General features: G+C 46.4%; 1 protein-coding gene across 6 annotated transcripts in view; it reads right to left on the reverse strand.

Annotated features, from left to right (window-relative positions):
- CUX1 (cut like homeobox 1) overlaps window positions 1-17,930 on the reverse strand; it is a 344,154-nt gene that overhangs the window by 172,055 nt on the left and 154,169 nt on the right. For all 6 annotated transcript variants that reach the window (XM_064478638.1, XM_064478637.1, XM_031432659.2 and 3 more), the window contains exon 3: window positions 6,627-6,674. In XM_064478638.1, coding sequence (XP_064334708.1) covers window positions 6,627-6,674 — 48 coding nt within the window. The remainder of the gene's footprint in view (window positions 1-6,626; window positions 6,675-17,930) is intronic.

Raw genomic sequence — 17,930 nt, forward strand, 5'->3', positions numbered from 1 at the left:
GCGACCTTTGAAGCCTCCTTTGTGCCTAAATACGATAACCTCTGCTCTGGATTTCCTGTTTAACCTTTTCTTTATGGTTTTATTACATAATAAAAAAGAATCCCTGAAGAGCATCAGCTCAGGACCGCACCGCACATTTTGGCATTTCAGACACTCTCCCCTGCTACATCGTATTCCAGGGTATGAATACACCAGTCTTATTCTTCCTATTCCTGATGGAAAGCGGGGTGTTTTCACTTGTTTACCATTTTCAAACATTCCTGAACTGGCTTCCCTGGCCCGTGTCTAAGTTCATTTAGGGCGTACACCTGGGAGTAGAGCTGCCATGTCAAAGTATATGTGCGTCTTCGGTTCTAGAATCTGACGCCAGACTGGTTTTCAAAACGGTTGCACCAGTTTACACTCTTATCTTGCCACTTGAATCCTGGCCAGCCTGCTAGGTAGGAATGAGTTGCAGTCAGATTATTTTACCTTGCATTTCCCTGATTACAAGGTTGAGCATCCTTTCGTGCGTGCATTGACTGTTCTGATTTTCTCTTCTGAGAGTGCTGTTCATGGCTTTTGCCCATTTTCCTATTGGGATGTTTGTCTTTTTCTTATTAATAGGCAAAATATAAGAAAAATTATTTTCTAAATACCAATCCTTTGTCAGGAACTATGTGTGCCTCCTGGTTTGTGATTTGTGGCAAACGATACCCCAGTATGATCACTTCTCAGTAGACCCTAGGATGCACCATTCACATCAGGGTATTTGATCTTTATCATGAAGAAGGTTCAGCTAGGTTGGAATCTTTATTACGATAAGTTTCCAAGAGGTAATGAAAATGTCTTGACGGAGGTGGTGCCTTTTTCTAGTTCACAAAAGTCAGTCTGAGCTAGTAGCCCCGGGTTCACCTCTCACTTTCTCTAGGGTGAATTTCTGATGGCGGGCAGGTGGGCAGAGGGGGGCAAGCTTTTACTTTACAATTTTAATATAGGTGAAAGTAACATTTTTTCCTTTATGGTTTCCTGTTTAAGAAACCTTACCAACCCAAAGTCATCACATTTTATATTTTCCTCTGAAAGTCTTAAAACTTTACCTTAAGTCTTCGCCTGTAATTTGTGCTGGCATATGGTGTGAGATGGGCATCCAATGTCACTTAATTCCATAAGGATACCCAGTTGTCAGGGGGCTGTTTATTGGAAAGTCCACCTCTTCCTCACTGATCTGTAACACCATCTTTGTAATATGTTTGGCTTCTGTGTATGTGTGGGTCAGTTCCTGCTTTCTTTACTATGTCCCACTGGCATATTATCTGTCCCTGTGCCAATTACTGTAACTCTGATAATTCGTGTAACTTTGTAGGGCAAATCCTCTGTCTTGTTCTTATTTCATAGTCTCTTTGCCATTATTGACCATTCGCTCTTGCATATAAACTCCAGCATCAGCTTTTCAAGTTTCATGAAAAATCCTGTTAGAATTTTGACTGGAACTACGATGACTCACTCTATCGTCAGTTTGGGGGAAACTGACATCTTCAGTAATAGTGGGAAATTTTATCCTTGAATACCTTAACTCTGTCTAATAGAATCGTCTTTAATATTGTTCAATAAGAATGTTATACTTTTCTCCAGAAAGTTCTAGGAATCCTGTATTTTTTGTTGCTCTCTCTTCAGTGGTATCCTTTTTCAGTGTGCTATTGACGTAGAGATATGCAATTAATTTTGTATATTGATTTTGCACCTAGCAACCCTGTTAAATAATTGAGGCTCACTTGAAAAATGAGAGTTTTATTCCTTCTACTCTAATCCTTGTACTTCTTTTTATTGTCTTCCATGTGAGCCAAAACTTTCAGTACAATGTTAAATAAAAGTAGCAACGGTAAGCATCCTTGTCTTCTTCCTGACTTTATAGGGAACGTTTTTAACATCACTAGGTGTGATGATTGACGTAGGTTTTTGATAAATAACTTTTCCCAGGTTAACAAAGTTCCCCTCTATTCCTGATTTGCTGGTAATTTTTTTAAAGTTTATTTTTATTAAAAAAATATTTGGGGGGGGGTAATCAGGTTTATTTATTTATTTATTTATTTTAACAGAGGTACTGAGGATTGAACCCAGAACCTTGTGCATGACAGACGTACACTCACTCTACCACTGTAAGTATTTTTTTTAAATCATGAATGGATGTTGAAATTCACCAAATTCTTTTCCTGTGACTGTTGAGATTTTCCCTTTTTAATCTGTGAGTGATATTCATTTGCACTAATAATTTTTTCTGTTAACCCAAACAGCATTTGTGGGATACATGGAGCTTGAGGGAGTCAATTTGCCCATACTTTTTTAAAGACTTCTGCATACCTATTCATAAATAAGACTGACTTTAATTTCCCTTTCTTATACTGTTCTTGTGTCTGCTTTTGGCATGAAGGTTATACTAGCCTCATAGAATGAGTTAGGAAGTGTTCTCTTTTTCTATTTTCTGAAGGAGTTTGCAAAAGATTAGGACCATTTCATGAATGATTGATAGGATTTGTAAATAAAACTGTCTGGACCTCGTGGAAATATTTCTGCAACTGTTATAAAGCTACTCAGGTTTTCTATTTCTTTTTAATCAGCTCTGGTACATCACAGTATTCTAGAAATGTGTTCATTTAGTTTAGCTTTAAAAATTTATTGGCATAAAATTGATTGTAATAGTCCCTTATTAGCTTTTTAATCTCTGCTGTAGCTGCAAAGTTACCCCATTTTCATTCCTAACCTTTCTTTCCTTGATTTAGGAAGGTAGTTTGTCTAGTATAGCAGTTGTTTCAAAGAAGCAACTTTTGGGCTATTTCTATCCTGGGTCTTTCTTTTCTTTTTCATTCAATTTAGTTTATATATTACTATTCACTGTCTTTTAAATTTCCTTCTTCCTCTTTTCTTTAAGCTAAATTCTGTCATACTTTTATAACTTTTTAAGCTGGATGCTGAGCTCATGGATTTTTAGCCTTTTATTTCCCCTCTAATATAAGCAACTAAGTTATTTCTTAAGAGGATTTCCCTCCCTGAGGACACTGGGGTTAAGTATCCAGCTCTCCTACAGCCAAGAGGAGTAGGGCCCAAGCCAACTCCTTCTCCCTTCAACCTCCATACGAGGACCCCTCAGGGAGAGAGGCCAGGGGAGGGGGAGACAATTCACTATTTACAATTACTGGAGAATGTAAGTGTCACTTCACTGAAGGGCTTGTCTGAATTACTGGACTGAAATAAGTTTTAAATTGGATTGGACACCCCCCCCCCCCGCGAAATCAGTTGGATGGGTTACAAAGCACAAATTGAAGGGGAGCAATAATAAATCCCACTTCAGTGTAAGTTAAACTTGACGGCTTTGCTATAATAATTATGAATAATCATCATGATTGTATTATCCCAAACCTTTCAGTCAAGGACAACAAATCATTATTTACTAGTTTCTTCTAATGGCATTTCCTGAGCAAACCCTCTGGGGTCCCTTTCACCTTATGAACAGCAAAGCTCCTGGAGAAAGGACAGAGGCAGAGTGCTTTACAAACTGCCCCGGGAGGAACCTTGCTATTCCATCATTTATCAATAACCCCAAACTAGTGAGACCCCAGACACTTCTCGTTTCTCAGTTGCTGCGTCGGGTGTCGGGAACACAGTGGCTGACAGGACGACATGCAGCGGCTGCTTCCACTCACTGCACAGACGCAAGGGGACCAGGACCAAGGGACAGGTGGCTCTCGGATACGATGACTAATGCGTCACTAGCAGTGGGGTGCAGCCGGATCATGCGGTAGGGGGACCTGGCCTCTCCTCTGGGGCTCAGGGGAGACTTTCCTTGAGGAAGTGGAGCCCACGCTGGAGTGAGCCAGGTAAAGCGGAAGGAGACAGGAGCGTTTCGGAAGCAGGTCAGTCCTGCAAAGGCTTGGAGGCGGGTAAGGATGCCCAGGGCACAGGGGCCTGGCAGAGAATCAGGATGGCCGCGGACCCAGGGGTAGGAGGTAAGTGGAGAGCAGACTCTAGAAAAGGTAAGCACTTACCAAATCATGCAAGTCCCATGAACCATGGGAAGGAGGGTGTCTGGATTTACATTCAGAACTCCAATTAAGCACTCGAGGGCATGAGCGTGGTACCCTGGCCAGCTAGCGTTTCCCATGACGTTACGACACACAAGTAAGTGTTCCTGCAGAAACTCTAAAGCCCTCTGTGAATTTCTTGCTCTCGGAAAACTTTATTTTGCTTTGTTTCGTGTTTTTTCTTTCAGGGATCTCAAGTAAGGAAGAAATCTATACAAATTCTGAGCACAGATCATGTTTTCACTAACGGGACATTTTTCCAGGGGAACGCAAGCACGTTGGGATGAACTCAAAGAATGTAGCTGATAAATAAAACTGCAGCAGCAGCAGACACTGATAAAAGAGAACAAGCCTCTGGTTACTAAAGAAGGTGGCTTTTTAGAAAAACAATGGGTCCCGCCCCACCTAAGCACCAGGACACGCTGCCTTCTGGGCAGTGCCTGTCCGCGGGGTCCCCACGGGCAGTCACCCTCTGCTGTGCAAGCTTCTTCAGAAACAAGCAGGCTTTAGCTCTCTCTACTCAGCTTATTAGAAATTAGCACACATTATTTAATACAAATATAGCAATTAGCAGAGGCTTGGTAGATATTAATGGTGCCAGAAAAATATTTACTTTTCAAGTTGCCTTAAAAAAAAGCAGGCAAATAGGAAGACTAGATGTCTCACAGGCATTTTAAATTTAATAGAGCCAGACTGAAACCCATCACCCCATCCAGAATGTGGGGTAATCTACACAACTGGCTTAGACTCTTTCTAAGAAAAATCGGTAACAATATAAAGGGGAGGGGGTGGAGAGAGTGTCCATATTAAAAGAGAAATACATACATACATATATATATATATATATATATGTATGTATATCCCCCAAATGTATTATAAAAGATATTTTGGGGATAAGGAGGGAAATGGGATTTTGGATAGAATCTCAGATAGCAGGAAATTCATGTTATTTTGCCAAGTATGATACTCAGGATTATGGTGGAAATGTCCTTGATTTAGGAGATGCGCACGTGCTGAGGGTTCAGAGCCCGCTGTCTGCAGCTTCCTTTCAAATGTTGAGCACTGATAGGGGTGAGGGGAGGGGAGCAAACGTGGCACAGTGTTAACAGGCAATGAGTCTGGGTGAAGGGCGTTCAGCTGTTCATTACACCACTCCTTCCACTTGTAGGTAGATTGGAAGTTTTTCAGAAAGAAAGAAAAGCAAGCAAACAACAGAAAAGGGACCCTGAGCTATTTCAGCCAGAGAAATACTGAGCCAACGGGTCTCACAGAAGCAGGTGGAGGAAGAGATCAGATCACACCAGGGTAGTGTAAGGCATCGGCTTCACTCAGAAAACGAGGGTTTGGAGATACAATACTGAGGAAGGGTGATTCAAGTCCTTCCAAGACCTGGGGTCCTGATGTCCCTCTGTGCCTTTTGGAGCCAAGCACAGGGGGCTTCCTGCGGCAGGAAATTATAAATAGAGAAAAGCCCTGCCTGCGCAGTGCTGAAATCTGCAGGGATCACCAGCGGTCACTGGGCCTGCGGCTGCCACGCAGGTCCCACCGTCCTGGAATCTTCTCTCTGGCCTCTTCTGCTGTCTTCCTCACTAACCTCCCTGGCTCCCTCACCCTCTGCTGTCACCTGCAGCTCCGATCTCTTGCTCTGAGCTCTGGGCCCAGGATTCCAGCCCCATCTGCCTGCTGCCTCACTTCCCCGAGTCCTGCTCCCTTCCTGGTTATCTGCGAGTTGTGAAGTTGTGAGAACACAAAATTCCTAAGATCCCACCCACGTGGGTTCTTGAGAGGACTTGAAAAAAGTCCAGCCCCCTCTCCTCGCTATAATTACCGCTTCCATCATTCCAGGGGGAGAAGCTAAGAATGAATGATTCCACAACAATAACAGAATTTCTGGTTTTCTAAAATTCACCAAGTCTCTACACAAAGGGCTGAGAAGGACTGGAATGTTCCCCACCTCGACTGCCCGTCCTCTCTGTGGATTAACTGCCGCCAGGGCACACGCGTCTCAGATGACCAGCCGCCTCCCTGCCATCTTGCCTGCAGGAGGACCCATTAGAAAACACTTCCTTAGAGAGAGCCCAAACTACCCCTCGTGGCTTCTGCCTGTGAAACTGGCCAGTGAAATTCCTCTCCTGGCCCGGCCCCTGAGTAGTGCATGAAAGGACCAGACTGCCCCACTCCATCCTTTCTGCGTGGGAGGCCTCGTGGTGTCAGCCCCAGACCAGCTCAGGGATCCGGTGAGCCTGGGGAGGTCCACGGACTCCTGGAGGCTGTGGTCTGAACAAGCTCAATCCACCGTGGCAAGTGCGACATGCTGGCCACCTCCCCCCAATTCCTCTGCACCTTCTGACATCCTGAAGATGGCCTCCCCTCCCACGCCAGCTTTAATTGAGGACTCGGTGGAAACATCCCTTTGAGAAGCACATCATCTGCATGACGCTGGGTCGGTGCAGCGGGGGAGGCTCGTCTGGGTAAGCACCCTCAGTCGGTGGCATTTACTTAATGAGACTAAGAAGAAAGCCTGATGAACTAGGAAGGCGGCTGCGGATATGAAATAAATATGCTTACCTCCCCTTGGAAACTCTTCAGCAGAGGCGCTACCTGCTTGCGCAAATCCTGGGGTGAGAAGGTGGGTCCGGAAACAGCCATTGGAGAAGAAAAGAGAAGGAAAACATTCGTTAAGGTCTCCTAAGTACAGTTTCCAATTCAGCGATGGTTGTTATTACATAAAGCAATCCTGGTGCCTCCCCTGCCCCCTCCCTCCCTCCCACGGGGAGAATGCCGGCGGGTCCCCCAGCGTTTACACATACTTACTTCAGAATTACCCCTTGTCTTTATTTCCACTGAGTCCTGTTTATATACCCCTCATTTTGAACGTGCTATGGACCAAAGTTTTTGCTGGTGCCGGTGTAAGAGAATTAGGTGTAAACTAGGATATTATAATGGAGGTTTGACTTCTTTGTATCTGAAACAGACCTGGGTCACTATCCCGCATTTTACCCGTTACTTTTGGGCGCTGTGGATGGGAAATGGGACAGATGTGGATGGGAAGCCATGTCTGGTGCAGTCCCTGGAAATTTTATCCTAAGCCACTGGTACCCATTTCACAACATAAGGACATTTTATTTTATTTAAAGTGAAGTAACTGACTAAGGCACAACATAGTGATTACAGTCAATAATACTGTATTATAAACTTCAAAGTCACCAAGAGACTAGATCTCGGCGTAAAAAAATGCTAACGATGTGCCGTGACAAAGGTGTTAGCTGAACTACAGGAATCGCACTGCAGCATGTGAATGCATCAAACCAACACGCTGCACACCTCACACTTACACAACCTTTTTGTGAATTATATCTCAATTTTTAAAAAATAGAAAAAATGAAGTAATTGAGAAAGTGCTGCAAATACTTTGAAAGAACTTGAATAAGGCAACTTTTCTTCTACAGAGAGCCGGGGCACAGAAGGTGGTTACTGGGCATGATTTATGTGCCAGATCAGGTTCAGTAAGTTTGGACAAAGGCCCACGCATCTACCTTTTCCTAAGCCCCAAGGCTGATGCAGACGCCCAAGTGAAGCTGACTAGTATTGGTAAAGCTGGACCAATCAACCACACACGGGCAGAGACTAAAGTATCATTTCAGAACAAGGCCTGTGCTGGGAGAACATGAGAGGGAGGATGAATTCAGATGAAGAGCAGTGCCGCAGAGGACGCAGCATCTGAGCAGGGAGACAGGCATGATTTTTGTGGGGGACAAGGACAGCGATGGGGGACGAGCCTGGCCTTTCCCCCCTGGAACTCTGTGGCTCTTTAAACAGCCCCGGCCCTGGGCCTGCTCAGTCCTCGAGGGGAGCTGCGTGTACACACGGGCTCGCTTGGCATCTAATCTTTTGGTAACTACCTGACTGACAGCATTTGGGGTTCCTTTAGCCAAGCACCCAAATCAAGGGGGCCCCCTTTCCACACTTGAAAGCCAGCTTGTGACCACAGCAGTCTGGCTGCAGGGTTAGGGAGAATGACAGCCCCAGGTATCCTGTGCCCACCGGTCTCCATGGTTTCCTCTGGTCCAGGGCCCATAATCTTTTTGGGTCATGAAAACTTTCCAATAATCTGAGCAAAGCTACTGACCCTCTCCTGAGGGAGGAAACTGCAAATTATTTCACTGAGGGCTTCCTAAGCCCCACCTACAGACCCCAGGGGAGGACCCCTTGTTCTAGCCCATGTGGCCCAATACAGTGGCCACCAGCCATTTATATTCAGATGTAACTGAATTAAATTAAAAATTCAGTTCCTCAGTTGCAGGAGCCACATTTCAAGTCCTCAGGAGCCACATGAGGCCGGCAGCCACCGCACCGGACACTGAAGATACGGAACATCTCCATCACTGCAAGGTGACCTCGTCAGACAGGGCTGTACCATAAGCGCTTTGCCAAACATAACTAACCCACATTACTTTGTACTGTAACCTTGTGAAAGTATTTGCTCAAGAGGTATTGTAATTTCCCTTTTAATCATACATTTTTCGTTAGGTTGCATTCTTAAAGGTGATACCATCATATCCTTGGAGAAGTCCTTTAGTTCCTCCACTGGGTCATTTTCTCTGTCTTTACACCCAGCTCAATGATAAAAAAAATAAACAAACTCTTTGCCAGTCTCTTAAAATACTGTAGGCACAGTAGCGGTCCCCAAAGAAGTCTGGGTCCTAATCCCCAGAACCTGTGACTATGTTAGGTCACATGGTAAAAGGGACTTCGCAGCTGTGATCATGTTAGGGATCTGGAGTTGGGGGGATTACCCAGGATTATCCAGGTGGGCCTGATGTGGTCAAACTGGTCCTTATGAGAGCAGGGAGGAGGGTGAGTCAGAGGGGATGTGTGATGGAAGCAGAGGGCAGAATGACAGAGGGGCACCAGCCAGGGCTCCCAGGGCTTCCACCCCGAGAGGCTGGAAAAGGCATGGAAATGACTCTCCTCTGGAGCTTCGAAAGGAACACAACTCTGCCCACATCCTGTATCAGTCCAGTAAAACCCATTTTGAACTCTGCCCTCCAGTGCTGTCAGATGACAAACTGCTGTTGTTTTAAGCCACCGGGTCTGCTAGTTTGTTACAGCAGCAACAGGAAACTAATACAACGCCTCATTTAGCCCACCACACTTTTCAGAAATATAGGGGATAAGCCATGACACCGAAAGGGAAAGGGAGAGAAAGGCTATAAAGGGTGGAGAGTGATGGAGGAGCGATTATGGGTTGCACCCATGCAGGATCAGGAAAGCCTGAGTTTTTATCACGAGGAATGAGCCATTTCTCTGGGAGAAACTTGGCCACCGCAGGCGACGAAGTGGGAGGTCTAAACGCATGGAGCTCACTGTGTCCCCGGGAGGAGGTGACATGGCCTGGGTTCTCTGTGGAGGGGAGGAGAAGGTGGAAAGAGCCCTCGGGCCTCTGGGGGGTGGGGGTGGGCTGGTCTCCTTACCTCCCCAGAGGAGGACAAACAGGCAGGATGGGATGATGACGCTGAGCGATACTTTAATCACAAACCACAAACACAAGATGAAGGATGGAGTTTGCCATTTGTTTTCCCCAAACAAACCCTGAGGAAGGCCATTCTTTAATGAGGTGGCACTGGATTCCCGTGTCCTCACTGCCCGCGGGCGTGGGGGGCGGAGGTGCTGACCGCGCGCACCCTCGCCTGCTCAGAGGTGTGGCGAATCTTCCTCTCGGAAGGCCATGGACCCATGTTAATCTAATTTACAAATAAGCTGGGAACAGGTCAAGGACGAGAACCTCCACGTGACACTGCCCTCCCAACTGCTGGTGGGAACTGTGGAGGCCTGGGCCCCGGGATGGCCCTTGGCTTTCCAGGGAGCCACGGCTGAGCCCCTTGTCCACCTGCAGGTGGTCTGGAAACCCTGGGGTGGGCTGAGGGCCTGCCTTGCTCTGTCTGACAGCTGGTAGCACCTGATGGCCCTTGGGCTCTGGAGAGGGGCCCCTGAGGCTTCCAACATGCCTGGATTGGGCATCACAGAGCCAGAAGCAGCCAGGCCCCAACGTCACGTACGGGATGTGCGTCCTATCCCTTCTCACACGGAGCTTAGGGTGGTGGCTGTGATCATCGCTGGGAGTGCATCCTCTTCCTTCCAGACTGGAGGCTGCTTGAGGGCAGGGAGTACATTTTAGTACCCTCCCCACCAAAATCTCCAGCATCCAATGCAGGTCTGGGTGATATTTTGCTGAGGAAACGTAGGCATGAGGGGCCTTAACACTCCAGAAGGCTGGGCTATGGAAGCTGCTTACAGTCCATGCCAGGTCCCTTTTCCCAGAGGGGCCCTACAGTGGCCAGCTTCCCACACTGTACAGTGCGGAGGGCTGCAGGGTGGCCCCGGGCTTTGCACAAGGTACCCTCTGGGGCCCGCAGACTGGTAAGCAGAAAGATCAGGAGCATTCATCTCTGTCACCTCTGTGCCTAGAACGGAGCCTGGGACACAGGGGTAGCGCAAAGGCCGTGGAACAGGTGTGTGAGAGAATAAATTAAAGAGCAAACCATCTCTCAAAGCGTGTTAAGAACTGGGCAAGAGAGAGACCGCCCCACCTGGATGTGAGCCCTTGAGGCTGGGCTGGCTCCACATCCCAGGCCAGCGCTGCCAACACAGAGTGCCAGCCGCCCGTGTGACTTAAAAGCATTCTATTACTATGTTAAAAATGCAAAAAGAAAAAGATGAAATCAATTTCAGTTTCATTTAACCCAATATGTCCAAAATATAATTTCCAGATAATCAATATAAAAATTATTAATAAGATACTTTACATTCTTTTTTGGTATCAAGTCTTTGAAAGCTGGGCTGTCTCTCCCCCATCTCAGTCTGCACCTGCTGCCTGTTAAGGGGCCCCTCGGAGCCATGTGCAGCCGGCGGCCATGATGTTGGGCAGCTCGGGGCTGAGGAGTGTATTCACCAGTCAGGGCTCTCCAGGGAGAGGGTCAAGGCTGGTGAGCCCCTCGACAGCCAGAGAAAGAACAAAAGTCAAGAGAAGTAGAGGGGAAGTCAGGGGAACGTGAGGTCAAGAGAAGGCAGTTTCAAGAGGGAAAAGGCACTGGTATCAGATGCTGTTACAGTTACGAGGCCAGGGGGACACTGCTGGACAGGACATCCATGGAGCGCTGAGGGCACATGGGCAGAGTCGGGGGGTGGAAACCAACCTGTGAGGGGCTAAGGGTGACGGAGTTCTGGGGAGGAGGCTGCCGTGATTGTGAGGAGGAGGAGGAGGAAGGGAGACAAGGTCTGGGGAGCACCATGGGGAAGGGGGTCGTGGGCGAAGTTAACGATAGTTACCGTCTGGTGAGTGTCGAAGTGAGTGAGGGACTCCGGATAGACTACGTTCACCTGCTTTTCACAGTTACTCTGCCAGCAGAAGGAACTGATATCCACATGTCACAGACAAGGATGCCTGAGGCTCAGAAAGGGAAGGAAATGCATTCGGTGTCGCACAGCTGGAAGAGACGGAATATAAACCCAGGGGCCTTCAAGGCCCACGTCGCAGCGAGATCTTGTGAAGGAATCAATCACTTGGCCAGGTGGGGGCGCAGGGACGACAACACAGGGACCACCAGGATGGCAACATTGTGGGGGGCACACATGTATCACTCGAAAGGCTTGTAAATGAGCCCAAACTCAGAGGGGAAATGGTGACATTGGATGGGGTTACAGAATGTGACAGCTGGTGGGGTCAAGGCATCTGAGTCCACTGTGAAGAGCGGAGGGAGAGTGGCGGGGGAGCTTGGGTGCAGGTACAAGACCCAGGCGACCTGGTGCTCAGCCCACAGAACAGTGCCTCTTACTAGGCTCGTCCCAGGTCTACCCCAGCCCCGCCAACCCGGCACAAGGCCAGCCTTACGAGAACGCCAGCTCCGAGAAGACAGAGATGACAGAAGTACTTCTGTAGCATTCCAGGACGGCAGAGGAGCCACGCCTCCCATGATTACAGCACATAAAGTTAACTCGTCTCTGGCTGCCTCTCGTCTAACCAGCCAGTATATTTTAAAAATCATGTCTTTTATTCGCGTCTCACGACAGACCTGCTAAAATAACCCGTTAGCTATTAAAGCTGGATGTGTGCGTCTGTACTCAAGCATGCACGTCTATTTGAAGACAGTCGAAGAGAAAAAAAAGGCCTTAAATATTCACACCCATACAGACACAAACGGAGGCACTTCAGAGTCACCAGCTTAAAAAAATCTCCCATTCCACTCTTATTTGGGGCAGTCTCGGAAATTCCTTAGCCAATTCTGCTACCTCCAAATCTTACTGGCTTAGTACCAAACTAACGATGCAGAATCAAGGATGCTCACTTTTGACCTGTGAGCTGCTCAGTCACTGGTCAGTGAGGACATGACATTATTCATTGTCCTTTTAGAACAGAGCGCCCTTTGCCGTCGGGACAGCACCAAAAACTGCAGACACGGGCGCCCCCAGTCATCACAGGCATCCACGTGACCTTCTCTGCCACTGCCAACTGAAGAAAGTGGGGGCCAGGCCAATCAAAACCACGCTGGCCTGACTGATAATTAGGAAATTAACACAAGGTCAAAAAACTTAAATTTCGGGTTACAACACTTAATTCAGTGACAGGTTTTTCAGTGCTGTTTCAAATTTTCTTCATTCCCGTATCATTTATTGAGCAAAAAAGCAGCAAACATCTTAACACGGAGAAAGTGATGCCCTTGAGATTATTAATAGCGGATGTCTGTTGGCAAAGCCCGACTGGTGCATTTCAACCTCCTTTCCCTTGAGTACGTTGCAAATAATAAACAACATTTATTGAGAGATGCTTCTGTGTGAAAAGGATTTTCATTATTCTCCAAACCACTGATTCACAACTAATTTTTTAGATCAGAAAATTGAACGGCAAAATGCTTTCGAGGAATTTTCTATCTAATGACGATTGCTAGAGAAAGCATTCTGATTTATCAGCAAAACAGAAGTAAAATCACAAAATCGCCATGGAGTACTTGCTGGTACCTGTGAGGTGCCAGTGAGAGACATAAGACAGAGAGTCTCTGAAGCCAGATGGTGTGAATCTTTGACTTTCTGCCCATTTTGAGTGCTTGGGTGGTCTCTGGAAGGCTCTGTTCCCTCTCAGGGGCCTGGCACTCCCAACACCCATCACACTGGCCCTGTCCGCACTGACACATGATGTCGGGCCAGCATCATAAGACCTCACATCGTGGGTGCAGAACTGGGGGCCACCCAGGAAAGAACCTCACGGCTGTTGAGGTTCTTCTGAGTCATAAAATGATTTTCAGAAGATTTTAAAATCCAGATTTGGATGCAGCAACCGTTAGGGACCCAGCCCTGTGGCATCAGCAGAAGTGGCTTCATCCCTCCAGCTTCTGTTTCAGAATCGCCCAAGCCCAGGGTAACTCTCAGCCTCTCCCTCTCCCCTGGTCTCAGCTTGCATTTCCTTCACTGTGTTCAGGTGGGGGAGTTTAACCCTTGACAGGAGCCAGACAAAAATATATTAAAACCATTCGGAAATGTTATGCATGAGGGGGTTACATGCTACACACCCACCGTGGGGCTGAAAATATCTCCAAATGAGGTCACTAATCCATCCTCATTACTCAGGCTTTGAAGCAAGAAAATTCTGTCTTGAAAATGTTTTAGGTGTTTAGGCAAAGAAAATCATTAGATAATACAGACGATTTTACTAAGTTTAATACCATCAAATGTATGATGTCACCATTATTCTATGCCACACCAAGAAAAAGAAATGCTGCTTATCAAGCTGTGACGTCACTGATTTTAATACTCGCTCTGATTTTGAAGATGGTGAAATGTGTAAAAGTGTATGTATTACAATGGACAAAATATGGCTGCCAAGTGAACTAAAGTTAAAACAGATCCCAAGTTGTTTTTATTTTTAAATGATGTGGCCTATGTTTTAGGTAGTGCAGCTTTTTTTTTTTTAAAGGGCCCTTGTCTTTTAGAGATACATATTAAAATATTTATGGGCGAAATATGATTTTTGTTTCAAAATAATTTAATGGGGAGGGGTAATGAGCAAGAAAAAGGATGACACCAGTGTGTTGAGGGCTGGATGCCTATTACTGATGGAGGAGGGGACCCGGGGGTGCACAGTGTTCTTCACCCTGACTTGTGTATGTTTGAAATTTAAAATGTTTTCAAAGCCTTCTGGTTCACTCTGAGACACAGGAAGCCTTCAGCTGACTGATCACACAGAACAGGTAACGACAGAATTAGGAGACTGGTGTGAGGGGCTGTCTCTCTTAAATCACAACTTAGCAACTAGTTAACTGTCACCTTCATCAAGTTAATCTGGAACTCTAGGGTCATCTGGTCCAACCTCCTGCCCAAGGTAGGAGACCTGGGCTGTCCTGGCCACATGGCTGGCCCTCCCCACACCACTCTGTCCCTCCTGGGACTGTGCCTCATTGTGGACTCAGAAGCTTGTCAACGCCGGCCACGGGCGCTACCCACCAAAGGCTGACATTCAGAGGGAAGCTGTTCTGAGTCGGGCACAAATGATGTATTACTTGTTTGTTGGTGAATAATTCACTTAGGAAAAAAAAGCTCAGATTTGAGGTGACTGCACTTTCACTGACTTGTTTAATAATGTGTTTTCTTGAGTAGATCAAAGCAGCAGTTCCCCGTATGCCGGGCCGGCCGGGGTCCGTGAGCGGCTGAGCCTTCCTCTCCAGGGGCCTGGTGATGCAGCTCAGCTCTCCCTCCAGCCCTGCCAGCCCCTGGCATCTCCCTCCACCACGTTCTTCTGCACCCCGTGTCTTCTCTCTGGACCACACGCCACTCTCACTGTTCTTGAGTGACACATTTGGCAGAGCCCTCCTGCCCGGGTCCTCCCTCCAGGGTCTCATGTCCCTACTGTCTTCTGGACAGAGATGTTGCTCTAAGTTCCCATCAGTGTCTCTAATGCCATCTACTCCCGTGGTTCGAGTTGTGCAAAGAGCTACCTAAAAAGCGCCCCCAGTCATGCTGGAACAAAGTTCTAGAAAAGAAAGGAACAGGACCCTTCCAGCCACGCGGGCTACCCGGGAACGAACGGTTCTGAAAATCTTTAAAAATACAAAACACAAATACTCAGATTCTAGATACACAGATTCCACAGAGGCCAGCTAGGGGCAATTTGAATGGAATAATTTCTTTTTAAATAAAGAAATTTCTATATAGAGTGTTTTCTTAAAGAAAAATGCAAAACAGTTGAATTTCAGAAATGGAGTCCATCATTTATAAATATAGGAAAACATAGTAAATACAACATTAGATGGCAGGAGGGAAATAGCTCAGTGGTGGAGTGAGTGCTTAGCATGCATGAGGTCCTGGGTTCAATCCTCATACCTTTATTAAATAAAAAATTAGAAAAAAAAACTTAAACCCAAATAATGGGGAATTGAGAAAAGATGGATAACTTGGGAGTTTGGGATTGGCAGGTAGAAACTAGTACGTACAGAATAGATAAATAATAAGGTCCTACTGTATAGCACAGGGAACTATATTCAGTGGCTTGTAGTAACCTGTAACGAAGAGAGTATGAATATATTTATATGTATAACTGAATCACTATGCTGTACACCAGAAAATAATACATTGTGAATCAACTATACTTCAATTAAAAATAGGAAAAAAAGAAAAAAATTAAAAAGTTAGAAAGTACTTGAGTTTAACAGCTGCAACTTTGCTAAAAAGTAATAGCAAATTGGTGATTTTTTTTTCAACCAAGACATTTTATCCAACTGAAACAAGAAAATGTCCGCCTTTCTACAACTTAAAGCCAAAACACTCATTGTTCAAAAGCATCTAGCTACTGACTCTTTATTCTGATGTCCTCGGGATTCTAAAGTATCCTGATGGTGGCCGAATCATCCTCACGAATAAAGCAAAACCGACATGGGGCACCATGTCTAAGGCCAGCCTTATTGACTGTACTATCACAATCTGCTTGCTTATTGGTAAGCCACCCCTTCCAAAAATAACCTCTCTGCATGTCTGTCAAGAGTATTTTCATAAGGTCCTGATGGCACCAGTAAGAGAATCATAGTTATCCGTGAAAGAGACATTGTTCTTGGTCTCATGTCCCTAGGTGTCTGTCACCTGAGATAGCCGGAATTCTCCCTTTATCAGGTATACACATGCACAGGCCAGGTACAGAGTTTTTAAAGCAAGACAATATATATTGTATGATGCACAGATTGTAGAACTCAACTTAAAATGCAGATCAGTAAAAAGTGAAGTTTCCCTTTGCTCCGGGATCCTGAAGCCTTCGCTTCCCATCTCATCATCTGAAGATGCATCACGCGGCTGTCAGTGGAGCCCCGGACTTTTGGTTACTTTTATAGATGAACCCAGATTCCTTCCAGGCTTTGTGATAGAAAAGAGTAATTTTAAATGCCATTTAAACTGAAGTGTTAAATAAAAAATATCTTTCTATACAACAGCAGGCACTATGTCCTGGCAATTTCTCAAAGATTTTAGTTTGCAGATTTGAGAAAATTCCATTAGCTTTAATTATTTATCAGCAGTCAATTTAGATTACTGTTCTTGACCTATTTTTCCCGTGTATGGGCCACCCAGCAATGAAATAAATGAATAGGCCTTTTCTACAATGGTTGATTTTCTGAAATAATAGAAATCTAGTTTAAAGAAGGAATGAAACCCCAAACATGTAATTACCACAATATATAACCTGCCATGCTGCCTTTGTGGCTGGATAAAATGCCCATCTTTGTGAGTTTTTTTGGTTATTAAATAAGATTATCTTGAAAGGGATAAACTCACTCATGCTATAATTTCTTCCCATTTAAATTTCTTTGCTCCATTTGAAACATGTTCTGTATGTTGGCAGAATGTCTCTAATACTGATGGATGTGCCTTCAGCACTGTGTCTAATAAAACTGTATGATGGGAAGGCCTGGCTTTGAGGAGCCCGGGCAGGGCTGGAGCAGAGGGTTCCTGGTGGTGAGCAGTGAGGGCTGGGGGGGCACCCACAGGCAGAGGACAGAGACCTAAGGCGCTGGGCAGAGGGAGGACCCCTGAGCTCCTCGGAGACACAAGTGGTGGTCTTCTGCGGGGAGATTCGTCTGATGATGAAAAGTGGCAGGTGTATCAGACCGGGAATGCCTGAACTTGGCCCCAAGGTGATGAAGGCTGAGGACGGTGCCCAGGACATGGTTTTGAGATGCACGGAGGCCCCGGTTTGAAGGAAGAACAGGCAGCATGTGGCAGTAGCCTGGTGGTACGGGAGAGCCTGAGAGCGGGGTCTGAGGTGCCTGGCACCCTCGGACCCTGCCAGGGGTCCGTGAGGTCAAAACTGTTTTTGTTGTTTTCCTTCTCTATCCTTGTTCTCACATAAATGACCAGCGGAGCTCTCCGGGCGCAGAGTGACGTGTGATGCTGTCAGTGGCACGTGTGCTGGTGGATCCTTGTGCTTTCAACACATCTCAGTTTTAATCTCTAACACAGTCACTACTGATAGACACGCACACGGACCCAAAAGCTCTCTGGAGTCCTCAACAGTAAGAGACCCAAATGTTTGAGAAATGGCAGCTATAAGGTTGTGGTCTGGAATCGGAGAACTGCTCATTGTCCGGAGGTCAACGCTGTCAGTCCACTGATGACCTGCTGGTGTCCCATGAAGCAGCCAGGACAGCCAGCCGCCTCTGGGCACCGGAGCCCTCCCTGGCATCTCGTGGCATCTGGCTCCCACGGTCTGGCTGGCATCACCCTCCCGGTGGCACAGGGACTTCCTGTAGGCCTCTCGGTGGCCAGGGGTTCAGTGGTGGGGCCGGGGAGGAGGCCACCTCAGGTTCCTCCAATTCTCTAATTACGTCTGATTCTGCCTTT

Source organism: Camelus dromedarius, chromosome 24, assembly GCF_036321535.1.
Source record: "Camelus dromedarius isolate mCamDro1 chromosome 24, mCamDro1.pat, whole genome shotgun sequence".
NCBI classification, from domain to species: Eukaryota; Metazoa; Chordata; class Mammalia; order Artiodactyla; family Camelidae; genus Camelus; species Camelus dromedarius.